Here is a 27,236-nt window from a genome sequence, read left to right on the forward strand (position 1 = left end):
CTACTGTATGCTACGTTACTACTGTATGCTACGTTACTACTGTATGCTACGTTACTACTGTATGCTACGTTACTACTGTATGCTACACTACTACTGTATGCTACGTTACTACTGTATGCTACACTACTACTGTATGCTACGTTACTACTGTATGCTACGTTACTACTGTATGCTACGTTACTACTGTATGCTACACTACTACTGTATGCTACGTTACTACTGTATGCTACACTACTACTGTATGCTACGTTACTACTGTATGCTACGTTACTACTGTATGCTACGTTACTACTCTATGCTACGCTACTACTGTATGCTACGTTACTACTGTATGCTACGTTACTACTGTATGCTACACTACTACTGTATGCTACGCTACTACTGTATGCTACGCTACTACTGTATGCTACGCTACTACTGTATGCTACGTTACTGCTGTATGCTACGTTACTACTGTATGCTACGTTACTACTGTATGCTACACTACTGTATGCTACGTTACTACTGTATGCTACGCTACTACTGTATGCTACGCTACTACTGTATGCTACACTACTACTGTCAAATAGGCTACTTAATCATATACTAATGAATCATTATGGGATGTTAGCGAGACATTAATTCAGCTTTGATCTAACTTGACTAAACAAACACCTTTGTAAGAAGTTATAATAGTAAATGAGTAGGACTATTTGGGATAATTATTAGGGTTACTTTATTTAGAGCGTCCCTATGAATCGTGGCCCTGAAAGGACTCCACCGTAACCAGGTGGTCACATATCGTTCAGGGCTCCACATCGTAAGAGGGGGGGGGAGGTCCCTATGAATCGTGGCCCTGAAAGGACTCCACCGTAACCAGGTGGTCACATATCGTTCAGGGCTCCACATCGTAAGAGGGGGGGGGGGGGTCCCTATGAATCGTGGCCCTGAAAGGACTCCACCGTAACCAGGTGGTCATATATCGTTCAGGGCTCCACATCGTAAGAGGGGGGGGGGGGTCCCTATGAATCGTGGCCCTGAAAGGACTCCACCGTAACCAAGTGGTCACATATCGTTCAGGGCTCCACATCGTAAGAGGGGGGAGGTCCCTATGAATCGTGGCCCTGAAAGGACTCCACCGTAACCAAGTGGTCACATATCGTTCAGGGCTCCACATCGTAAGAGGGGAGGGAGGGAGGGGGGGGGGGGGGGGATCCATGGTGTTATGAACGTCAAAGGCAGACACATGGTGAATTTGGATCCTAGAGCTTGTTGGTGTAATGAGGATCAGTTTGTCTGCATACACAATAGAAGAGGTACGTTGTGTGTAAACTAAGTACTCGGGACAGCAGGGCGAGTTGGAGTCGTAGGACTACCGGAGCGCTGGTAGTTCTTTGTCTGTGGCTCTTCTTGTTATATAAGTTGGATTTGGCCCCGCAAAGTGGTCAGGCCTCCGACAGATGGAGCTCTGCAAAGATGCCAACAGCCACTGGCAGAGAACTACTGACTCCTCCCACTTCGTGTTGATCATCTCAACGGACTCCTCCCACTTCCAATGTTGATCATCTCAACTACAAACTCCTCCCACTTCCAATGTTGATCATCTCAACTACAAACTCCTCCCACTTCCAATGGCTTGTTGTATTCTAACAAAGACTGCTGGGATATGAACTCAGCCTCGGCCCTGAGTTGTAGCTGTGCGTTGGGACACACACACACACACTAGGGCCTTGAGCCTTTAAAAACAGTCTGATGACAATGATTACCAAGATGTGGCAGAACAAAATGACTAAAGAAAAGACTATGTTCTCCACATCTCTTGGGAGTTTTTATTTTTACAATTTTATTTCACCTTTATTTAACCAGGTAGACTAGTTGAGAACACCTTTATTTAACCAGGTAGACTAGTTGAGAACACCTTTATTTAACCAGGTAGACTAGTTGAGAACACCTTTATTTAACCAGGTAGGCCCAGTTGAGAACACCTTTATTTAACCAGGTAGGCCAGTTGAGAACAAGTTCTCATTTACAACTGCGACCTGGCCAAGATTAAGCATAGCAGTTCGACACATGGAATAAACAAGCGTACGGTCAATAACACAATACAATAGAAGACAAATGTAGTCTATGTACAGTGTGTGCAAATGGCATGAGGAGGTAAGGCAATAAATAGGTCATAGTAACGAGGTAATTACAATTTAACAGATTAACACTGGAGTGATACAGTGGGGCAAACAGGTATTTAGTCAGCCACCAATTGTGCAAGTTCTCCCACTTAAAAAGATGAGAGAGGCCTGTAATTTTCATCATAGGTACACTTCAACTATGACAGACAAAAATGAGAAAGAAAATCCAGAAAATCACATTGTAGGATTTTTTATGCATTTATTTGCAAATTATGGTGGAAAATAAGTATATATTTTTTTAATCCAAAACATTAACTTAGTCAGCTAAATCCACAGTACTATCACATGGACACAGCCCACTACTAGACCCAGTCCAGTCCACTAGACCCAGTCCATCTCCATCCAGTCCGTCCTCAGTGTGTAAAGAGGCTACTGGCTTTAGGCACCTTCAGGTAAACATGAGGTCATTAACTTACCTAACTAGTTGCCCTCTGACCATGAGGTTATTAACTTACCTAACTAGTTGCCCTCTGACCATGAGGTTATTAACTTACCTAACTAGCTGCCCTCTGACCATGAGGTTATTAACTTACCTAACTAGCTGCCCTCTGACCATGAGGTTATTAACTAGCTGCCCTCTGACCATGAGGTTATTAACTTACCTAACTAGTTGCCCTCTGACCATGAGGTTAATAACTTCTATCTCCTCCATCTTAGAGCCATGTTGGAGCCATCTCCTCTAATACTGTGTTCTTCTATCTCCTCCGTCTTGGCTCCAACATGGCTCTATGTCCTCCGTCTTGGCTCCAACATGGCTCTATGTCCTCCATCTTGGCTCCAACATGGCTCTATGTCCTCCATCTTGGCTCCAACATGGCTCTATGTCCTCCATCTTGGCTCCAACATGGCTCTATGTCCTCCATCTTGGCTCCAACATGGCTCTATGTCCTCCATCTTGGCTCCAACATGGCTCTATGTCCTCCATCTTGGCTCCAACATGGCTCTATGTCCTCCATCTTGGCTCTAACATGGCTCTATGTCCTCCATCTTGGCTCTATCTCCCCTAAGACTGTGTTCTTCTATCTCTCCATGGCTCTCTATGTTAGTGGGTTACTCCCTGTTGTCAGATCGTACTAGAGTAATCACTGTGTGTGTGTGGTGTATTGTGGTGGTGAAGGTGGTTCTTCCTGGTCCTCTCCTCACTGGCCCCGGAGCTTCAGGATGGTTTCCACAGCCTCCGCAAGGTTGTCCACATAGCCATCAGCTGTTACTGTGGGGTGCTTCTCATCACTGGGCCTACATAGAGAGACAGAGAGAGACAGACAGAGCGAGAGAGAGAGACAGAGAGAGCCTGAATGCAGTGTTGTGCAGCATTGAATATTGAGGAGGCCATACATGGCTTGTGTTAACGGTCTGTCAACAAATCAAATCACATTTTATTTGTCACATGCGCAGAATACAACAGGTATATAGATCTTACAGTGAAACAGCGTACTGTACAAGCCCTTAACCAACAGGTGTAGTAGACCTTACAGTGAAACACCTTACTGTACAAGCCCTTAACCAACAGGTGTAGACCTTACAGTGAAACACCTTACTGTACTTTAAGAAGTTAAGAAGAAAAATGTATTAAGTAAAAAATAAAAGTAAAAAATAATTAAAGATCAGCAGTAAAATAACAATAGGAGGCTATATACAGGGTGTACCGGTACAGAGTCAATGTGGAGGCTATATACAGGGGGTACCGGTACAGAGTCAATGTGGAGGCTATATACAGGGGGTACCGGTACAGAGTCAATGTGGAGGCTATATACAGGGTGTACCGGTACAGAGTCAATGTGGAGGCTATATACAGGGGGGTACCGGTACAGAGTCAATGTGGAGGCTATATACAGGGTGTACCGGTACAGAGTCAATGTGGAGGCTATATACAGGGTGTTACGGTACAGAGTCAATGTGGAGGCTATATACAGGGGGTACCGGTACAGAGTCAATGTGGAGGCTATATACAGGGGGGTACCGGTACAGAATCAATGTGGAGGCTATATACAGGGTGTTACGGTACAGAGTCAATGTGGAGGCTATATACAGGGTGTTACGGTACAGAGTCAATGTGGAGGCTATATACAGGGTGTTACGGTACAGAGTCAATGTGGAGGCTATATACAGGGGGTACCGGTACAGAGTCAATGTGGAGGCTATATACAGGGTGTTACGGTACAGAGTCAATGTGGAGGCTATATACAGGGGGTACCGGTACAGAGTCAATGTGGAGGCTATATACAGGGTGTTACGGTACAGAGTCAATGTGGAGGCTATATACAGGGGGTACCGGTACAGAGTCAATGTGGAGGCTATATACAGGGGGTACCGGTACAGAGTCAATGTGGAGGCTATATACAGGGGGTACCGGTACAGAGTCAATGTGGAGGCTATATACAGGGGGTACCGGTACAGAGTCAATGTGGAGGCTATATACAGGGTGTTACGGTACAGAGTCAATGTGGAGGCTATATACAGGGGGTACCGGTACAGAGTCAATGTGGAGGCTATATACAGGGGGTACCGGTACAGAGTCAATGTGGAGGCTATATACAGGGGGTACCGGTACAGAGTCAATGTGGAGGCTATATACAGGGGGTACCGGTACAGAGTCAATGTGGAGACTATATACAGGGGGTACTGGTACAGAGTCAATGTGGAGGCTATATACAGGGGGTACCGGTACAGAGTCAATGTGGAGGCTTTATACAGGGGGTACTGGTACAGAGTCAATGTGGAGGCTTTATACAGGGGGTACTGGTACAGAGTCAATGTGGAGGCTATATACAGGGTGTTACGGTACAGAGTCAATGTGGAGGCTATATACAGGTGGTACCGGTACAGAGTCAATGTGGAGGCTATTTCCAGGGGGTACTGGTACAGAGTCAATGTGGAGGCTATATACAGGGGGTACCGGTACAGAGTCAATGTGGAGGCTATATACAGGAGGTACCGGTACAGAGTCAATGTGGAGGCTATATACAGGGGGTACCGGTACAGAGTCAATGTGGAGGCTATATACAGGGGGTACTGGTACAGAGTCAGTGTGGAGGCTATATACAGGGGGTACCGGTACAGAGTCAATGTGGAGGCTTTATACAGGGGGTACCGGTACAGAGTCAATGTGGAGGCTATATACAGGGGGGTACTGGTACATAGTCAATGTGGAGGCTTTATACAGGGGGTACCGGTACAGAGTCAATGTGGAGGCTATATACAGGGGGTACCGGTACAGAGTCAGTGTGGAGGCTATATACAGGGGGTACCGGTACAGAGTCAGTGTGGAGGCTATATACAGGGGGTACCGGTACTGAGTCAATGTGGAGGCTATATACAGGGGGTACCGGTACAGAGTCAATGTGGAGGCTATATACAGGAGGTACCGGTACTGAGTCAATGTGGAGGCTATATACAGGAGGTACCGGTACAGAGTCAATGTGGAGGCTATATACAGGGGGTACCGGTACAGAGTCAATGTGGAGGCTATATACAGGGGGTACCGGTACAGAGTCAATGTGGAGGCTATATACAGGGGGTACCGGTACAGAGTCAATGTGGAGGCTATATACAGAGGGTACCGGTACAGAGTCAATGTGGAGGCTATATACAGGGGGTACCGGTACAGAGTCAATGTGGAGGCTATATACAGGGGGTACCGGTACAGAGTTAGTGTGGAGGCTATATACAGGGGGTACCGGTACAGAGTCAATGTGGAGGCTATATACAGGGGGTACCGGTACAGAGTCAATGTGGAGGCTATATACAGGGGGTACCGGTACAGAGTCTATGTGGAGGCTATATACAGGGGGTACCGGTACAGAGTCAATGTGGAGGCTATATACAGGGGGTACCGGTACAGAGTCAATGTGGAGGCTATATACAGGGTATTACGGTACAGAGTCAATGTGGAGGCTATATACAGGGGGTACCGGTACAGAGTCAATGTGGAGGCTATATACAGGGTATTACGGTACAGAGTCAATGTGGAGGCTATATACAGGGTATTACGGTACAGAGTCAATCTGCAGGCTATATACAGGGTGTACCGGTACAGAGTCAATGTGGAGGCTATATACAGGGGGTACCGGTACAGAGTCAATGTGGAGGCTATATACAGGGGGTACCGGTACAGAGTCAATGTGCGGGGGCACCGGTTAGTCGAGGTAATTTGTACATGTAGGTAGAGGTAAAGTGACTATGCATAGATAATAAACAGAGAGTAGCAGCAGTGTAAAAGAGGGGTCTGGGTAGCCCTTTGATTCGCTGTTCGGGAGTCTCCTGGCTTGGGGGTAGAAGCTGTAGAAGCTGTTTAGAAGCCTCTTGGACCTAGACTTGGTACTCCTCTTGGACCTAGACTTGGTACTCCTCTTGGACCTAGACTTGGTACTCCTCTTGGACCTAGACTGGGTACTCCTCTTGGACCTAGACTTGGTACTCCTCTTGGACCTAGACTGGGTACTCCTCTTGAACCTAGACTTGGTACTCCTCTTGGACCTAGACTTGGTACTCCTCTTGGACCTAGACTTGGTACTCCTCTTGGACCTAGACTTGGTACTCCTCTTGGACCTAGACTTGGTACTCCTCTTGGACCTAGACTTGGTACTCCTCTTGGACCTAGACTGGGTACTCCTCTTGGACCTAGACTGGGTACTCCTCTTGGACCTAGACTGGGTACTCCTCTTGGACCTAGACTGGGTACTCCTCTTGGACCTAGACTGGGTACTCCTCTTGGACCTAGACTGGGTACTCCTCTTGGACCTAGACTGGGTACTCCTCTTGGACCTAGACTGGGTACTCCTCTTGGACCTAGACTTGGTACTCCTCTTGGACCTAGACTTGGTACTCCTCTTGGACCTAGACTTGGTACTCCTCTTGGATCTAGACTGGGTACTCCTCTTGGACCTAGACTGGGTACTCCAGTACCGCTTGCCGTGTGGTAGCAGAGAAAACAGTCTATGACTAGGGTTGCTGGAGTCTGACAATTCTTAGGGCCTTCCTCTGACACCGCAGGTGGTCTGCACTGAGAGATGTGAGGGTTATGTGAGCTGGTCAGCTAATGGGGTGGTGTGTGTACAGGGTGTTATGTGTGTGTGTGTACAGGGTGTTACGTCTCCTGTGACAGGATTACTACCTCAGTCCCTCACCTTTCCACCAGTTCAGTTACCTGAGGTGGTGATGAGACAATGACACCTTCAGTCTGTCTGTCCTCCAGTCACCTCTTCTTAAAATCTGCCCTGGTCTTCTCTCACCTAGTTAGGCATGCCTGTCTGCCCGTCCTGTGTGTGTGTGTGCCTGTCTGCTTGTGTGTGTGTGTCTGTCCGTCCTGCGTGTGTGTGTGTGTGCCTGTCTGCTTGTGTGTGTGTTCATTAAGCAGCCTTTGTCATCTGCTCTGCCATGAATAATGAAGGGTAGCCAGGTCAATGAGCAGAAAGTATTCATGACAGAGCAGTTAGTGGTTCTGCTGAGGTAATAGACTGGTACTGCTGAGGTAATGGACTGGTACTGCTGAGGTAATGGACTGGTACTGCTGATGTAATGGACTGGTACTGGTACTGCTGAGGTAATGGACTGGTACTGGTAGTGCTGATGTAATGGACTGGTACTGGTACTGCTGAGGTAATGGACTGGTACTGGTAGTGCTGATGTAAGGGACTGGTACTGGTAGTGCTGAGGTAATGGACTGGTACTGGTACTGCTGAGGTAATGGACTGGTACTGGTAGTGCTGATGTAAGGGACTGGTACTGGTAGTGCTGATGTAAGGGACTGGTACTGGTAGTGCTGATGTAAGGGACTGGTACTGGTAGTGCTGATGTAAGGGACTGGTACTGGTAGTGCCGATGTAATGGACTGGTACTGCTGAGGTAATGGACTGGTACTGCTGAGGTAATGGACTGGTACTGGTACTGCCGAGGTAATGGACTAGTACTGGTAGTGCCGATGTAATGGACTGGTACTGGTACTGCTGAGGTAATGGACTGGTACTGCTGAGGTAGTGGACTGGTACTGCTGAGGTAATGGACTGACTGGTACTGCTGAGGTAGTGGACCTGTACTGCTGAGGTAATGGACTGGTACTGGTACTGCTGAGGTAATGGACTGGTACTGCTGAGGTAATGGACTGGTACTGGTAGTGCTGATGTAATGGACTGGTACTGCTGAGGTAATGGACTGGTACTGCTGAGGTAGTGGACAGACTGGTACTGCTGAGGTAGTGGACCTGTACTGCTGAGGTAATGGACTGACTGGTACTGCTGAGGTAGTGGACCTGTACTGCTGAGGTAATGGACTGGTACTGGTACTGCTGAGGTAGTGGACTGGTACTGCTGAGGTAATGGACTGGTACTGCTGAGGTAATGGACTGGTACTGGTAGTGCTGAGGTAATGGACTGGTAGTGCTGATGTAATGGACTGGTAGTGCTGATGTAATGGACTGGTACTGCTGAGGTAATGGACTGGTACTGGTACTGCTGAGGTAATGGACTGACTGGTACTGCTGAGGTAGTGGACCTGTACTGCTGAGGTAATGGACTGGTACTGCTGAGGTAATGGACTGGTACTGCTGAGGTAATGGACTGGTACTGCTGAGGTAATGGACTGGTACTGGTATTGCTGAGGTAATGGACTGGTACTGGTAGTGCTGATGTAATGGACTGGTACTGGTACTGCTGAGGTAATGGACTGGTACTGCTGAGGTAATGGACTGGTACTGGTACTGCTGAGGTAGTGGACTGGTACTGGTACTGCTGAGGTAATGGACTGGTACTGCTGAGGTAGTGGACTGGTACTGCTGAGGTAGTGGACTGGTACTGCTGAGGTAATGGACTAGTACTGGTACTGCTGAGGTAGTGGACTGGTACTGCTGAGGTAGTGGACTGGTACTGCTGAGGTAATGGACTGCTCCTGCTGAGGTAATGGACTGGTACTGCTGAGGTAATGGACTGGTACTGCTGAGGTAATGGACTGGTACTGCTGACTGGTACTGCTATCTGAAGACGAATCCACTGACTAAGTATCTCTGGATAAGATATGTGGTTGTCTCACCTAGCTATCTGAATATACTAACTACTGTATATATACTAACTACTTTCAGGTCACTGGCCCAACGCTCTAACCACTAGGCTACCTGCCGCCCCTACACTCTTACCACTAGGCTACCTGCCGCCCCTACACTCTAACCACTAGGCTACCTGCAGCCCCTCCACTCTAACCACTAGGCTACCTGCAGCCCCTCCACTCTAACCACTAGGTTACCTGCAGCCCCTCCACTCTAACCACTAGGTTACCTGCCGCCTCTACACTCTAACCACTAGGTTACCTGCCACCTCTACACTCTAACCACTAGGCTACCTACCGCCCCTCCACTCTAACCACTAGGCTACCTACCGCCCCTACACTCTAACCACTAGGCTACCTGCAGCCCCTCCACTCTAACCACTAGGCTACCTGCAGCCCCTCCACTCTAACCACTAGGTTACCTGCAGCCCCTCCACTCTAACCACTAGGTTACCTGCCACCTCTACACTCTAACCACTAGGCTACCCTGCCGCCTCTACACTCTAACCACTAGGCTACCTACCGCCCCTCCACTCTAACCACTAGGCTACCTGCCGCCCCTCCACTCTAACCACTAGGCTACCTGCCGCCTCTACACTCTAACCACTAGGCTACCTACAGCCCTTCCACTCTAACCGCTAGGTTACCTACCGCCCCTCCACTCTAACCACTAGGCTACCTACCGCCCCTCCACTCTAACCACTAGGCTACCTACAGCCCCTACACTCTAACCACTAGGCTACCTGCCGCCTCTACACTCTAACCACTAGGCTACCTACCGCCCCTCCACTCTAACCACTAGGCTACCTGCCGCCTCTACACTCTAACCACTAGGCTACCTACCACCTCTACACTCTAACCACTAGGCTACCTACCGCCCCTCCACTCTACCTGCCGCCTCTACACTCTAACCACTAGGCTACCTGCCGCCTCTACACTCTAACCACTAGGCTACCTGCCGCCTCTACACTCTAACCACTAGGCTACCTGCCGCCTCTACACTCTAACCACTAGGCTACCTACCGCCCCTCCACTCTAACCACTAGGCTACCTGTCGCCCCTACACTCTAACCACTAGGCTACCTACCACCTCTACACTCTAACCACTAGGCTACCTGCCGCCTCTACACTCTAACCACTAGGCTACCTGCAGCCCCTCCACTCTAACCACTAGGCTACCCTGCCACCTCTACACTCTAACCACTAGGCTACCTGCCGCCCCTCCACTCTAACCACTAGGCTACCTGCCGCCTCTACACTCTAACCACTAGGCTACCTACCGCCCCTCCACTCTAACCACTAGTCTACCTACCGCCCCTCCACTCTAACCACTAGGCTACCTACCACCTCTACACTCTAACCACTAGGCTACCTGCCGCCTCTACACTCTAACCACTAGGCTACCTACCGCCCCTCCACTCTAACCACTAGGCTACCTGCCGCCACTCCACTCTAACCACTAGGCTACCTGCCGCCTCTACACTCTAACCACTAGGCTACCTACCGCCTCTACACTCTAACCACTAGGCTACCTACCGCCTCTACACTCTAACCACTAGGCTACCTGCCGCCCCTCCACTCTAACCACTAGGCTACCTGCAGCCACTCCACTCTAACCACTAGGCTACCTGCAGCCACTCCACTCTAACCACTAGGCTACCTACCGCCTCTACACTCTAACCACTAGGCTACCTACAGCCTCTACACTCTAACCACTAGACTACCTACCGCCACTCCACTCTAACCACTAGGCTACCTGCCGCCACTCCACTCTAACCACTAGGCTACCTACCGCCACTCCACTCTAACCACTAGGCTACCTACCGCCCCTCCACTCTAACCACTAGGCTACCTGCAGCCACTCCACTCTAACCACTAGGCTACCTACCGCCACTCCACTCTAACCACTAGGCTACCTACAGCCCCTCCACTCTAACCACTAGGCTACCTGCAGCCACTCCACTCTAACCACTAGGCTACCTACAGCCCCTCCACTCTAACCACTAGGCTACCTGCCACCTCTACACTCTAACCACTAGGCTACCTACAGCCCCTCCACTCTAACCACTAGGCTACCTGCCGCCCCTACACTCTAACCACTAGGCTACCTACCGCCACTCCACTCTAACCACTAGGCTACCTACCGCCACTCCACTCTAACCACTAGGCTACCTACCGCCACTCCACTCTAACCACTAGGCTACCTACCGCCCCTCCACTCTAACCACTAGGCTACCTGCAGCCACTCCACTCTAACCACTAGGCTACCTACAGCCACTCCACTCTAACCACTAGGCTACCTACCGCCACTCCACTCTAACCACTAGGCTACCTACCGCCCCTCCACTCTAACCACTAGGCTACCTGCCGCCCCTCCACTCTAACCACTAGTCTACCTGCCGCCTCTACACTCTAACCACTAGGCTACCTGCCGCCACTCCACTCTAACCACTAGGCTACCTACCGCCACTCCACTCTAACCACTAGGCTACCTACAGCCCCTCCACTCTAACCACTAGGCTACCTACAGCCCCTCCACTCTAACCACTAGGCTACCTGCAGCCCCTCCACTCTAACCACTAGGCTACCTACCGCCACTCCACTCTAACCACTAGGCTACCTACCGCCACTCCACTCTAACCACTAGGCTACCTACCGCCACTCCACTCTAACCACTAGGCTACCTACCGCCACTCCACTCTAACCACTAGGCTACCTACAGCCACTCCACTCTAACCACTAGGCTACCTGCCGCCTCTACACTCTAACCACTAGGCTACCTACAGCCTCTACACTCTAACCACTAGGCTACCCTGCCACCTCTACACTCTAACCACTAGGCTACCTGCAGCCACTCCACTCTAACCACTAGGCTACCTGCAGCCTCTACACTCTAACCACTAGGCTACCTACCGCCACTCCACTCTAACCACTAGGCTACCTGCAGCCACTCCACTCTAACCACTAGGCTACCTGCCACCACTCCACTCTAACCACTAGGTTACCTACAGCCACTCCACTCTAACCACTAGGCTACCTGCAGCCTCTGGGTTAAGACTGAACCACTAGGCTACCTACCGCCCCTCCACTCTAACCACTAGGCTACCTGCAGCCTCTGGGTTAAGACTGAACCATATATTATTGAACCTTTCTATAAAATGCCTTATTTGTCAGGTCAATAGATATTTATCTCAGAGTAACAAAGGGTTTCTCAATCTGTAACAGTACTGTGCGTGATATGTGGTGAGTTTGTGTGTGTGTATGTGTCTATAATAGATTGTGAGTTGTGTGTGTGTGTGTTCTTCAGGCCCATATGAAATTGCAGAACTATTTGTAGCCTGAAGTTCGGGAGATTTACCTAGAGGGGATGGTTCCACGGAAACTTTACCGTCTAGATGACGGGCCCAAAGCCTAGAGCCACACTGAGCTGAACACACACACACACACACACACACGTCAAATGAAGAATTGGTTGCAAGAACCTCCATCTCTACTATGAGCCGTGTATCTGTTAAGGGGGGTTTGTGTGTGGGTTTACACTGGTTAACAGATTTAGGATGCAGCCATATTGGAAGGTCTGGTTAACAGATTTAGGATGTTATAGCAGCCATATTGGAAGGTCTGGTTAACAGATTTAGGATGTTATAGCAGCCATATTGGAAGGTCTGGTTAACAGATTTAGGATGTTATAGCAGCCATATTGGAAGGTCTGGTTAACAGATTTAGGAGGTTATAGCAGCCATATTGGAAGGTCTGGGTAACAGATTTAGGATGTTATAGCAGCCATATTGGAAGGCCTGGTGGGAACTACACAGGAGGCCTGAGACAGAGCATTGACAGAGCAGCGCCTGGTTGACTTGGTCTAGTCCCAAATGACACCCTATCCCCTTCATAGTGCACTACTACTTTTGAACTACGAAAGGTAACAGGGTTCCATTTGGACCGTAACCTTGGAGACAGCCAGCTGTGTATTCCCACATCTCGCTGTGGTTTATGGCGGTTCCCTGCTCTCCACAGAGTTTACGGGGTCATGCAAGGCTAAAACGAGGCTAAATCTCACGTCTCGCACTCACAATGTGAAAGTAGCAGATAGTGTTTGTGTGAGACTGAACAGCCATCTGCACATCAGTTACATGACACACACACACACACACACACGGCCCCCTTTCGCTCAGATCAGTGCCAATTTGTCACTGTGTGTGTGTGTGTGTGTGTGTGTGTGTGTGTGTGTACACCACCGTTCAAAAGTTTGAGGTCACTTAGAAATGTCCTTGTTTTTGAAAGAAAAGCAATTTTGTCCATTAAAATAACATCAAATTGATCATAAATACAGTGTAGACATTGTTAATGTTGTAAATGACTATTGTAGCTGGAAACGGTTGATTTTTAATGGAATATCTACATAGACGTACAGAGGCCCATTATCAGCAACCATCACTCCTGTGTTCCCAATGACACGTTGTGTTAGCTAAGCAAAGTTTATCATTTTAAAAGGCTAATTGATCATTAGAAAACCCTTTTGCGATTCTATTAGCACAGCTGAAAACTGTTGTACTGATTTAAAGAAGCAATAAAACTGGCCTTCTTTAGACTAGTTGAGTATCTGGAGCATCAGCATTTATGGGTTCGGTTACAGGCTCAAAATGGCAGAAACAAGAATGTTATTTCATAGTTTTGATGTCTTCACTATTCAGACTACAGACTAATACTGATCGACCTCTACGCAGACGACACCATTCTGTATACTTCTGGCCCGTCCTTGGACACGGTGCCATCTAACCTCCAAACGAGCTTCAATGCCATACAACTCTCCTTCCGTGGCCTCCAACTGCTCTTAAACGCTAGTAAAACCAAATGCATGCTTTTCAACCGTTCGCTGCCTGCACCCGCACGCCCGTCCAGCATCACCACTCTGGATGGTTCCGACCTTGAATATGTGGACATCTATAAGTACCTAGGTGTCTGGCTAGACTGTAAACTCTCCTTCCAGACTCATATCAAACATCTCCAATCGAAAATCAAATCTAGAGTCGGCTTTCTATTCCGCAACAAAGCCTCCTTCACTCACGCCGCCAAGCTTACCCTAGTAAAACTGACTATCCTACCGATCCTCGACTTCGGCGATGTCATCTACAAAATGGCTTCCAACACTCTACTCAGCAAACTGGATGCAGTCTATCACAGTGCCATCCGTTTTGTCACTAAAGCACCTTATACCACCCACCACTGCGACTTGTATGCTCTAGTCGGCTGGCCCTCGCTACATATTCGTCGCCAGACCCACTGGCTCCAGGTCATCTACAAGTCTATGCTAGGTAAAGCTCCGCCTTATCTCAGCTCACTGGTCACGATGGCAACACCCATCCGTAGCACGCGCTCCAGCAGGTGTATCTCACTGATCATCCCTAAAGCCAACACCTCATTTGGCCGCCTTTCGTTCCAGTACTCTGCTGCCTGTGACTGGAACGAATTGCAAAAATCGCTGAAGTTGGAGACTTTTATCTCCCTCACCAACTTCAAACATCAGCTATCTGAGCAGCTAACCGATCGCTGCAGCTGTACATAGTCTATTGGTAAATAGCCCACCCTTTCTCACCTACCTCATCCCCATACTGTTTTTATTTATTTACTTTTCTGCTCTTTTGCACACCAATATCTCTACCTGTACATGACCATCTGATCATTCATCACTCCAGTGTTAATCTGCTAAATTGTAATTATTCGCCTACCTCCTCATGCCTTTTGCACACAATGTATATAGACTCTCTTTTTTTCTACTGTGTTATTGACTTGTTTATTGTTTACTCCATGTGTAACTCTGTGTTGTCTGTTCACACTGCTATGCTTTATCTTGGCCAGGTCGCAGTTGTAAATGAGAACTTGTTCTCAACTAGCCTACCTGGTTAAATAAAGGTGTTCTCAACTAGCCTACCTGGTTAAATAAAGGTGTTCTCAACTAGCCTACCTGGTTAAATAAAGGTGTTCTCAGCTAGCCTACCTGATTAAATAAAGGTGTTCTCAACTAGCCTACCTGGTTAAATAAAGGTGTTCTCAACTAGCCTACCTGGTGAAATAAAGGTGTTCTCAACTAGCCTACCTGGTTAAATAAAGGTGTTCTCAACTAGCCTACCTGGTTAAATAAAGGTGTTCTCAACTGGCCTACCTGGTTAAATAAAGGTGAAATAAAAGTAACCGGAAGGTTGCAAGTTCAAACCCCCGAGCTGACAAGGTACAAATAAATCTGTCATTGAACAGGCAGTTAACCCACTGTTCCTAGGCCGTCATTGAAAATAAGAATTTGTTCTTAACTGACTTGCCTGGTTAAATAAAAGGTACAAAATAAATTTTAAAAATTAAAAAATTGTCGCATTTAACATTTGGATAACATGAAGATATTTTCTGCATATTCTTAATGAAATAAACTCAACTCTAAATGGTCCGTTTCACAGACACAGAGTAATAAGCCTTGGACCAAGAAGTTCTCAAATCGGGACTCTCCATCGAAAATAGTATTTTTAGTCCTTAGATTGAGGTGTTGTGTTAGACCGCCCCCTTGTGGTCGTTGATGGGACAGTTGGTTTCTGCCTGCATTCATTTCAATGATGTGAAGCCAAACATACGGACGTCAACATACATAAACAAACACCTACCTGTATTTTCCTGTCCTCACTTGGACACCCTTCATTCCACAGTGTTGGGCCCCGCCCACATCATTCACCAGATCGTCACCAATCATCAGAATCTGACAGACAGAGAGAAAGGAGAGAAAGGAGAGAGAGAGAGAAAGGAGAGAGAGAGAGAAAGGAGAGAGAGAGAAAGGAGAGAGAAAGAAAGGAGAGAGAGAGACAAAGGAAAGAGAGAGAAAGGAGAGAGAGACAGAAAGGAGAGAGAGACAGAAAGGAAAGAGAAAGGAGATAGAGAGACAGAAAGAGAGCAGGAGGATGGCTCAGAATCCTTATTAAATGAATGTAGGTGCTGGACATTTTTTTGGGGTAAAATCTACCTGGTGTGACTGAATCCCCATGTCATCTAGAACTTTCTGAAAGAACATGGGGTCTGGCTTCCCGATGACCTCAGCTTCTACATCACAGGCATACTGATGGAGAGAAACACAATGACCGTTGACAAACAGAGATGATGAAGTTCCCACAAAGGTCTGGGGGAGATATCAACGTGCTTTGACTTAAAAAAATAAAATGTTTTTAAAAGTAGGTGAGTTCTATATATAAATATTTATTTTATACGCTCATCTGTTACTGTCACTTTGTCATATTGTTTTCTAATATCTTTTCATTTTTGTTTTGAATGTTAATAATTGTAAAATGCAAAAAATTCAATATATATTTTTCTTTAAACTCACCTACTGTGTATGTAGTGTAATATCACCCACCTCCAATGCCTTCATGTAAACCCCAACATCCAGGTTCAGGCCTTCATCCTCTTTGTAGTACTTCCTGTAAAGATCACACAGTGGACCTCAGGGTTAAAGTAGAGGTCACTTCCTGTAAAGATCACACAGTGGACCTCAGGGTTAAAGTAGAGGTCACTTCCTATAAAGATCACACAGTGGACCTCAGGGTTAAAGTAGAGGTCACTTCCTATAAAGATCACACAGTGGACCTCAGGGTTAAAGTAGAGGTCACTTCCTATAAAGATCACACAGTGGACCTCAGGGTTAAAGTAGAGGTCACTTCCTATAAAGATCACACAGTGGACCTCAGGGTTAAAGTAGAGGTCACTTCCTATAAAGATCACACAGTGGACCTCAGGGTTAAAGTAGAGCTGTAGGTCACTTCCTATAAAGATCACACAGTGGACCTCGGGGTTAAAGTAGAGGCCACTTCCTATAAAGATCACACAGTGGACCTCAGGGTTAAAGTAGAGCTGTAGGTAACTTCCTGTAAAGATCACACAGTGGACCTCAGGGTTAAAGTAGAGGTCACTTCCTATAAAGATCACACAGTGGACCTCAGGGTTAAAGTAGGGGTAACCTCCTATAAAGATCACACAGTAGACCTCAGGGTTAAAGTAGAGGTCACTTCCTATAAAGATCACACAGTGGACCTCAGGGTTAAAGTAGAGGTCACTTCCTATAAAGATCACACAGTGGACCTCAGGGTTAAAGTAGAGCTGTAGGTCACTTCCTATAAAGATCACACAGTGGACCTCAGGGTTAAAGTAGAGGTCACTTCCTATAAAGATCACACAGTGGACCTCGGGGTTAAAGTAGAGGTCACTTCCTATAAAGATCACACAGTGGACCTCAGGGTTAAAGTAGAGGTCACTTCCTATAAAGATCACACAGTGGACCTCAGGGTTAAAGTAGAGGTCACTTCCTATAAAGATCACACAGTGGACCTCAGGGTTAAAGTAGAGGTCACTTCCTATAAAGATCACACAGTGGACCTCAGGGTTAAAGTAGAGCTGTAGGTCACTTCCTATAAAGATCACACAGTGGACCTCGGGGTTAAAGTAGAGGCCACTTCCTATAAAGATCACACAGTGGACCTCAGGGTTAAAGTAGAGCTGTAGGTAACTTCCTGTAAAGATCACACAGTGGACCTCAGGGTTAAAGTAGAGGTCACTTCCTATAAAGATCACACAGTGGACCTCAGGGTTAAAGTAGAGGTAACCTCCTATAAAGATCACACAGTGGACCTCAGGGTTAAAGTAGAGGTCACTTCCTATAAAGATCACACAGTGGACCTCAGGGTTAAAGTAGAGGTCACTTCCTATAAAGATCACACAGTGGACCTCAGGGTTAAAGTAGAGCTGTAGGTCACTTCCTATAAAGATCACACAGTGGACCTCAGGGTTAAAGTAGAGGTCACTTCCTATAAAGATCACACAGTGGACCTCAGGGTTAAAGTAGAGGTCACTTCCTATAAAGATCACACAGTGGACCTCAGGGTTAAAGTAGAGCTGTAGGTCACTTCCTATAAAGATCACACAGTGGACCTCAGGGTTAAAGTAGAGGTCACTTCCTATAAAGATCACACAGTGGACCTCAGGGTTAAAGTAGAGGTCACTTCCTATAAAGATCACACAGTGGACCTCAGGGTTAAAGTAGAGCTGTAGGTCACTTCCTATAAAGATCACACAGTGGACCTCAGGGTTAAAGTAGAGGTCACTTCCTATAAAGATCACACAGTGGACCTCGGGGTTAAAGTAGAGGTCACTTCCTATAAAGATCACACAGTGGACCTCAGGGTTAAAGTAGAGGTCACTTCCTATAAAGATCACACAGTGGACCTCGGGGTTAAAGTAGAGCTGTAGGTAACTTCCTATAAAGATCACACAGTGGACCTCGGGGATAAAGTAGAGCTGTAGGTAACTTCCTATAAAGATCACACAGTGGACCTCGGGGTTAAAGTAGAGCTGTAGGTAACTTCCTATAACGCATATAAGGCCCTGCCCCGCCCCCCTTTCGGAAAAGCTGACCACGACTCCATTTTGTTGATCCCTGCCTACAGACAGAAACTAAAACAAGAAGCTCCCACGCTGAGGTCTGTCCAACGCTGGTCCGACCAAGCTGACTCCACACTCCAAGACTGCTTCCATCACGTGGACTGGGAGATGTTTCGTATTGCGTCAGATAACAACATTGACGAATACGCTGATTCGGTGTGCGAGTTCATTAGAACGTGCGTTGAAGATGTCGTTCCCATAGCAACGATTAAAACATTCCCTAACCAGAAACCGTGGATTGATGGCAGCATTCGTGTGGAACTGAAGGCACGAACCACTGCTTTTAATCAGGGCAAAGTGTCTGGTGACATGACTGAATACAAACAGTGCAGCTATTCCCTCCGCAAGGCTATCAAACAAGCTAAGCGCCAGTACAGAGACAAAGTAGAATCTCAATTCAACGGCTCAGACACAAGAGGCATGTGGCAGGGTCTACAGTCAATCACGGACTACAGGAAGAAACCCAGCCCAGTCACGGACCAGGATGTCTTGCTCCCAGGCAGACTAAATAACTTTTTTGCCCGCTTTGAGGACAATACAGTGCCACCGACACGGCCTGCAACGAAAACATGCGGTCTCTCCTTCACTGCAGCCGAAGTGAGTAAGACATTTAGACGTGTTAACCCTCGCAAGGCTGCAGGCCCAGACGGCATCCCCAGCCGCGCCCTCAGAGCATGCGCAGACGAGCTGGCCGGTGTGTTTACGGACATATTCAATCAATCCCTATACCAGTCTGCTGTTCCCACATGCTTCAAGAGGGCCACCATTGTTCCTGTTCCCAAGAAAGCTAAGGTAACTGAGCTAAACGACTACCGCCCCGTAGCACTCACATCCGTCATCATGAAGTGCTTTGAGAGACTAGTCAAGGACCATATCACCTCCACCCTACCAGACACCCTTGACCCACTCCAATTTGCTTACCGCCCAAATAGGTCCACAGACGATGCAATCTCAACCACACTGCACACTGCCCTAACCCATCTGGACAAGAGGAATACCTATGTGAGAATGCTGTTCATCGACTACAGCTCGGCATTCAACACCATAGTACCCTCCAAGCTCGTCATCAAGCTCGAGACCCTGGGTCTCGACCCCGCCCTGTGCAACTGGGTACTGGACTTCCTGACGGGCCGCCCCCAGGTGGTGAGGGTAGGCAACAACATCTCCTCCCCGCTGATCCTCAACACTGGGGCCCCACAAGGGTGCGTTCTGAGCCCTCTCCTGTACTCCCTGTTCACTCATGACTACGTGGCCATGCACGCCTCCAACTCAATCATCAAGTTTGCGGACGACACAACAGTGGTAGGCTTGATTACCAATAACGACGAGACGGCCTACAGGGAGGAGGTGAGGGCCCTCGGAGTGTGGTGTCAGGAAAATAACCTCACACTCAACGTCAACAAAACTAAGGAGATGATTGTGGACTTCAGGAAACAGCAGAGGGAACACCCCCCTATCCACATCGATGGAACAGTAGTGGAGAGGGTAGCAAGTTTTAAGTTCCTCGGCATACACATCACAGACAAACTGAATTGGTCCACTCACACAGACAGCATCGTGAGGAAGGTGCAGCAGCGCCTCTTCAACCTCAGGAGGCTGAAGAAATTTGGCTTGTCACCAAAAGCAATCACAAACTTCTACAGATGCACAATCGAGAGCATCCTGGCGGGCTGTATCACCGCCTGGTATGGCAACTGCACCGCCCTCAACCGTAAGGCTCTCCAGAGGGTAGTGAGGTCTGCACAACGCATCACCGGGGGCAAACTACCTGCCCTCCAGGGCTACAGGAAGGCCATAAAGATCATCAAGGACATCAACCACCCGAGCCACTGCCTGTTCACCCCGCTGTCATCCAGAAGGCGAGGTCAGTACAGGTGCATCAAAGCTGGGACCGAGAGACTGAAAAACAGCTTCTATCTCAAGGCCATCAGACTGTTAAACAGCCACCACTAACATTGAGTGGCTACTGCCAACACACTGTCAATGACACTGACTCTACTCCAGCCACTTTAATCATGGGAATTGATGGGAAATGATGTAAATATATCACTAGCCACTTTAAACAATGCTACCTTATATAATGTTACTTACCCTACATTATTCATCTCATATGCATACGTAGATACTGTACTCTATATCATCGACTGCATCCTTATGTAATACATGTATCACTAGCCACTTTAACTACGCCACTTGGTTTACATACTCATCTCATATGTATATACTGTACTCGATACCATCTACTGTATCTTGCCTATGCTGCTCTGTACCATCACTCATTCATATATCCTTATGTACATATTCTTTATCCCCTTACACTGTGTATAAGACAGTAGTTTTTTTGGAATTGTTAGTTAGATTACTTGTTGGTTATTACTGCATTGTCGGAACTAGAAGCACAAGCATTTCGCTACACTCGCATTAACATCTGCTAACCATGTGTATGTGACAAATAAAATTTGATTTGATTTGATTTTATAAAGATCACACAGTGGACCTCAGGGTTAAAGTAGAGCTGTAGGTAACTTCCTGTAAAGATCACACAGTGGACCTCAGGGTTAAAGTAGAGCTGTAGGTAACTTCCTATAAAGATCACCCAGTGGACCTCAGGGTTAAAGTAGAGCTGAAGGAATATCCTTCTGAATAAATCAGGCCTTTATTACTGGGTTGTTACTACACGATAATAACATTATTATCCAAGAATAAGGAGAGAGAGAGAGAGAGAGAGAGAGAGAGAGAGAGAGAGAGAGAGAGAGAGACAGAGAGTGTGAGAGAGAGACAGAGTGTGAGAGAGAGACAGAGAGTGTGAGAGAGAGAGAGAGAGAGAGAGAGAGAGAGAGAGAGAGAGAGAGAGAGAGAGAGAGAGAGAGACATCACACCTACCCTCTGCCCAGAGAGAACAGTACTGGGTTCTCCAGCCCTATGAGAACTCTGAAGGCATCGTTGAGGTTCTGGTAGGAGAACTTCTCTGCTGCGTCTCCTATGACAACACAGTTTGGGTTGGCCTTTTCAACACTGTCAAACTCAGGGACAACACCTGCAACGAACCAAACAAGCACGGTATACATGATCACTTTGTATAGAAATAGACACATTTAAAAAAAAAAAAAACTATTGTCCATTAAGTAACACAGAATGGAAAATTGTTTTGGGTGATCTGGTTTACATTAAAAGGAGAACAGACATAAAAACACAGACATTGAGCATTACCATATCAGTTCAGCAACTTCTTTAGGATCTCTCAGTGATTTATCCCGGGGAAAAGGGACTGGTTTTGTCCCGTCATTGTAAATAAGAATTAGTTCTTAAAACTGTCTTGCCTAGTTAAATAAATAAAAAGTTACATTTAAAAAAATATATAATTAACATCAATCAATACCGTCGTAGACCAGCAGGTGGGGTCGTAGCCCCCTCTCCTTCAGGACAGCCACGGCAGCCGGGGCTGGAGAGAACACCTCAGACACACAGATATCAAAACCCATCCTCTGCAGCTTGGCTACAAACACCTCCCGTGTGGCCTGGGTCTCGTTGGTACAGAAGCGCACCTGCAGGTCCGAGGCCTTTAACCTGTACGGAGGAAGCTTTTTTGGGACATAATCCATTTTTTGCATTTAAACATTCGAGTCATTTGGGCAGATGTTGTTATCCAGAGCGATTTACAGTAAAGTGTATTCATCATAAATTAGCTAGGTGAGACGACCGCAAATCTCAAGTCATAATCAGGAAATGTTCCTCAATGTAGTCAGGAAATGTCCCTCAATGTAGTCAGGAAATGTCCCTCAATGTAGTCAGGAAGTGTCCCTCAATGTAGTCAGGAAGTGTCCCTCAATGTAGTCAGGAAGTGTCCCTCAATGTAGTCAGGAAGTGTCCCTCAATGTAGTCAGGAAGTGTTCCTCAATGTAGTCAGGAAATGTCCCTCAATGTAGTCAGGAAATGTCCCTCAATGTAGTCAGGAAATGTCCCTCAATGTAGTCAGGGAATGTCCCTCAATGTAGTCAGGAAGTGTTCCTCAATGTAGTCAGGAAGTGTCCCTCAATGTAGTCAGGAAGTGTTCCTCAATGTAGTCAGGAAATGTCCCTCAATGTAGTCAGGAAATGTCCCTCAATGTAGTCAGGAAATGTCCCTCAATGTAGTCAGGGAATGTCCCTCAATGTAGTCAGGAAGTGTTCCTCAATGTAGTCAGGAAATGTCCCTCAATGTAGTCAGGAAATGTCCCTCAATGTAGTCAGGCAGTGTTCCTCAACGTAGTCGGGAAATGTCCCTCAGTGTAGTCGGGAAATGTCCATCAGTGTAGTCGGGAAATGTCCCTCAGTGATAGTCGGGAAATGTCCCTCAGTGTAGTCGGGAAATGTCCCTCAGTGATAGTATGAAATGTCCCTCAGTGATAGTATGAAATGTCCCTCAGTGTAGTCAGGAAATGTCCCCCAGTGATAGTCGGGAAATGTCCCTCAGTGATAGTATGAAATGTCCCTCAGTGTAGTCAGGAAATGTCCCCCAGTGATAGTCGGGAAATGTCCCTCAGTGATAGTATGAAATGTCCCTCAATGTAGTCGGGAAATGTCCCTCAGTGATAGTATGAAATGTCCCTCAGTGATAGTATGAAATGTCCCTCAGTGATAGTATGAAATGTCCCTCAGTGATAGTATGAAATGTCCCTCAGTGATAGTATGAAATGTCCCTCAGTGATAGTATGAAATGTCCCTCAGTGATAGTATGAAGTGTCCCTCAGTGATAGTATGAAATGTCCCTCAATGTAGTCAGGAAATGTCCCTCAATGTAGTCAGGCAGTGTTCCTCAACGTAGTCGGGAAATGTCCCTCAGTGTAGTCGGGAAATGTCCATCAGTGTAGTCGGGAAATGTCCCTCAGTGATAGTATGAAATGTCCCTCAGTGATAGTATGAAATGTCCCTCAGTGATAGTATGAAATGTCCCTCAGTGATAGTATGAAATGTCCCTCAGTGATAGTATGAAATGTCCCTCAGTGATTGTATGAAATGTCCCTCAGTGATAGTATGAAAAGACAAGTCGAGTGTACATTCATTATTTTAAAATGTTGTTTTTTGCGTTATGGGATTTAATCAAGACATTTTGATCACCTCATTCAACACTCACTAATTCTCATTCACCACTCACTAATTCTCATTCACCACTCACTAATTCTCATTCACCACTCACTAATTCTCATTCACCACTCACTAATTCTCATTCACCAAACACTAATTCTCATTCACCACTCACTAATTCTCATTCACCACTCACTAATTCTCATTCACCAATTCTCATTCACCACTCACTAATTCTCATTCACCACTCACTAATTCTCATTCACCACTCACTAATTCTCATTCACCACTCACTAATTCTCATTCACCAAACACTAATTCTCAATCACCACTCACTAATTCTCAATCACCACTCACTAATTCTCAATCACCACTCACTAATTCTCATTCACCACTCACTAATTCTCAATCACCACTCACTAATTCTCATTCACCACTCACTAATTCTCAATCACCACTCACTAATTCTCATTCACCACTCACTAATTCTCAATCACCACTCACTAATTCTCATTCACCACTCACTAATTCTCAATCACCACTCACTAATTCTCATTCACCACTCACTAATTCTCAATCACCACTCACTAATTCTCATTCACCACTCACTAATTCTCATTCACCACTCACTAATTCTCAATCACCACTCACTAATTCTCAATCACCACTCACTAATTCTCATTCACCAAACACTTCCTTATATAAAGTTATCCAGGGGATGAGGTTTGATTACCATTGGGTTGTAGTTCTTCTGTTTTCAATCACGGATACTATTTCTCAACGCACCTGCTGGTAGTAAGTCTAGGTGAGTTTTCTGTTCTAATAGGAGGTTAACATTATAACCTTGGTTAGACTACAGAACAGATCCTTTACTAATAGGAGTTTGATATTATAACCTTGGTTAGACTGCAGAACAGATACAGTGAAACCACATTTTCTACTTTATTCTGAACCCCCCAAAAAACCCAGAAGAGAAATAGAAACAAATCCAATCATTAGGATACAATGAACCTCTGCATGTCTCGTCCCGAAAGGACATTCAACTGATCTGCACGTTTACACATTACATTTAGATAGAGCTTCTTGTTTCTGCAGTATGTCATGTGTTGTGTCATATAGCTGTTGTAGAGATGTAATAGAGCTTCCTGTTTCTGCAGTATGTCATGTGTTGTGTCATATAGCTGTTGTAGAGATGTAATAGAGCTTCCTGTTTCTGCAGTATGTCATGTGTTGTGTCATATAGCTGTTGTAGAGATGTAATAGAGCTTCCTGTTTCTGCAGTATACCATGTGTGTTCTGCTACTACATTACAATATGAACGATTCTGATGGCTAATCGTTGTAGTACCATCGTTGCTGATGTATAAACCTCAATTTTCTCACTGCTTCTACCTATGGAGACAGTCATATAAAAACGCCACACGTCTAAAGACTATGAATGCAAGCTTTCCAACAGGTGTCGACCATACCGAAAAGGAGTGAAAACACGAGAGTTGACTAGGAACTGATGAGTTCAATCTCAAACCAGAACAACCACACGGCCGCTTCGCTGCTGGCTGCCGATCGGTAATAGATTTGCCCCAGTAATAAATTATTATTATTTGCATATTTAGAACACGCAACATTTCTATCTGAAGGAGTCTCGCTAATAATATGTTTCCACCGGACCCACTGTCCCGAAAAAGTATCCGTCCTCTGAATGCCATTGGGCATAGCTTTACGTCTACCTAGTAGCTTATCTAACCTCCTCACCTTTTAACCGCTTCTACGGAGCCTGGAATTGGTGTGCCGCCGTCTTCTCCAGCATCATATAACACGCCGCACATGTCTAAAATCACACCTTTCAGACTTTTGACGGAGTCTTCCCAGCTGGTAGCTGCCATGTCGAAAAAGTGACACAGTAAAAAGAGCTGATTCGTCTTCTTCTTATTCTGGATCGCATCCAACGTTTAGGTGCGTACACCGCCACCTACTGTACTGGAGTGGGAGGCCAGTCACAGCCTACCTACATTAAATTCTCTTCATTATTCCTGTTCCTCTGATAAATTAAAATAGCGCCCTAGACAACATCAGCTACACTCCTTAAAACCCCACTACCCAATTCCACTACCTTGATCCTATCTGTTCCTGCACCATGCCAACGGCCTGGGAGGAAACCACCACTCATTAAAACCCACTACCTCATTCCACTACATAGTTAAATGTACGCTCAGCACGCTGCACCTTGGTCCTCATCCTTCAACAGCCGCGACATTAGCGTTGCCTTCACTTATTCAACTGCCTCCAACTCCTCTCTCACCCACCTTCACTGATTCAACTGCCCCCAACTCCTTTCTCACCCACTTTCACTGATTCAACTGCCCCCAACTCCTCTCTCACCCACCTTCACTGATTCAACTGCCCACAACTCCTCTCTCACCCACCTTCACTGATTCAACTGCCCCCAACTCCTTTCTCACCCACCTTCACTGATTCAACTGCCCCCAACTCCTTTCTCACCCACCTTCACTGATTCAACTGCCCCCAACTCCTTTCTCACCCACCTTCACTGATTCAACTGCCCCCAACTCCTTTCTCACCCAGCCTGAAACCACAACTGGATCAGCCAAAAGCCAAAGGTCCACTTTCTCCAACAATGTCACTCCTACTGGTCCAGAATGTTCTCTACCTGGGCTATTTATATTGACCCCCAGACCCCCAACTTTGACCCCCCCCCCCCCCCCCACCTTGGTTTTTACACTGCTGCTACTCTCTGTTTGTTATCTATGCATAGTCACTGTACCCCTACCTACATGTACAAATTACCTCGACTAACCTGCACCCCCGCACATTGACTCTGTAGCGGTATCCCCTGTATATAGCCTCCACATTGACTCTTTACCGGTACCCCCTGTATATAGCCTCCACATGGACTCTGTACCGGCACCCCCCTTGTACATAGCCTCCACATTGACTCTGTACCGGCACCCCCTGTATATAGCCTCCACATGGACTCTGTACCGGTACCCCCTGTATATAGCCTCCACATTGACTCTGTACCGGCACCCCCTGTATATAGCCTCCACATTGACTCTGTACCGGCACCCCCTGTATATAGCCTCCACATTGACTCTGTACTGGTACCCCCTGTATATAGCCTCCACATTGACTCTGTACTGGTACCCCCTGTATAAGACTCCACATTGATTCTGTACCGGTACCCCCTGTATATAGCCTCCACATTGACTCTGTACCGGTACCCCCTGTATATAGCCTCCACATTGACTCTGTACCGGTACCCCCTGTATATAGTCTCCACATTGACTCTGTACCGGTACCCCCTGTATGTAGCCTCCACATTGACTCTGTACCGGTACCCCCTGTATATAGCCTCCACATGGACTCTGTACCGGCACCCCCTGTACATAGCCTCCACATTGACTCTGTACCGGTACCCCCTGTATATAGACTCCACATTGACTCTGTACCGGTACCCCCTGTATATAACCTCCACATTGACTCTGTAC

General features: G+C 46.8%; 1 protein-coding gene across 1 annotated transcript; it reads right to left on the minus strand.

Annotated features, from left to right (window-relative positions):
- Window positions 1–2,350: 2,350 nt before the first annotated feature.
- On the minus strand, window positions 2,351–25,656 carry LOC116360851 (phospholysine phosphohistidine inorganic pyrophosphate phosphatase-like). Its single transcript, XM_031815820.1, has 7 exons — window positions 25,483–25,656; window positions 22,048–22,235; window positions 21,552–21,705; window positions 16,591–16,654; window positions 16,204–16,296; window positions 15,851–15,942; window positions 2,351–3,401 (listed from the first exon to the last, which is right to left on the minus strand). The coding sequence occupies exons 1-7, from the start codon at window positions 25,611–25,613 to the stop codon at window positions 3,305–3,307; spliced, it is 819 nt and encodes a 272-aa protein (XP_031671680.1). The 5' UTR covers window positions 25,614–25,656; the 3' UTR covers window positions 2,351–3,304.
- Window positions 25,657–27,236: the final 1,580 nt, after the last annotated feature.

Source organism: Oncorhynchus kisutch, unplaced genomic scaffold (genome assembly GCF_002021735.2).
Source record: "Oncorhynchus kisutch isolate 150728-3 unplaced genomic scaffold, Okis_V2 scaffold635, whole genome shotgun sequence".
NCBI classification, from domain to species: Eukaryota; Metazoa; Chordata; class Actinopteri; order Salmoniformes; family Salmonidae; genus Oncorhynchus; species Oncorhynchus kisutch.

What these genes read in the sequence shown, in the direction of transcription:
- LOC116360851 (XM_031815820.1), bottom strand. Translation starts at nt 25,613, where the DNA reads ATGGCAGCTACCAGCTGGGAAGACTCCGTCAAAAGTCTGAAAGGTGTG. An exon ending in TCCGTAGAAGCGGTTAAAAG is followed by an intron (nt 22,236 to 25,482) that starts GTGAGGAGGTTA and finishes TCCTCCGTACAG; the next exon opens with GTTAAAGGCCTCGGACCTGC. An exon ending in GTGAGGACAGGAAAATACAG is followed by an intron (nt 3,402 to 15,850) that starts GTAGGTGTTTGT and finishes CTCTCTATGTAG; the next exon opens with GCCCAGTGATGAGAAGCACC.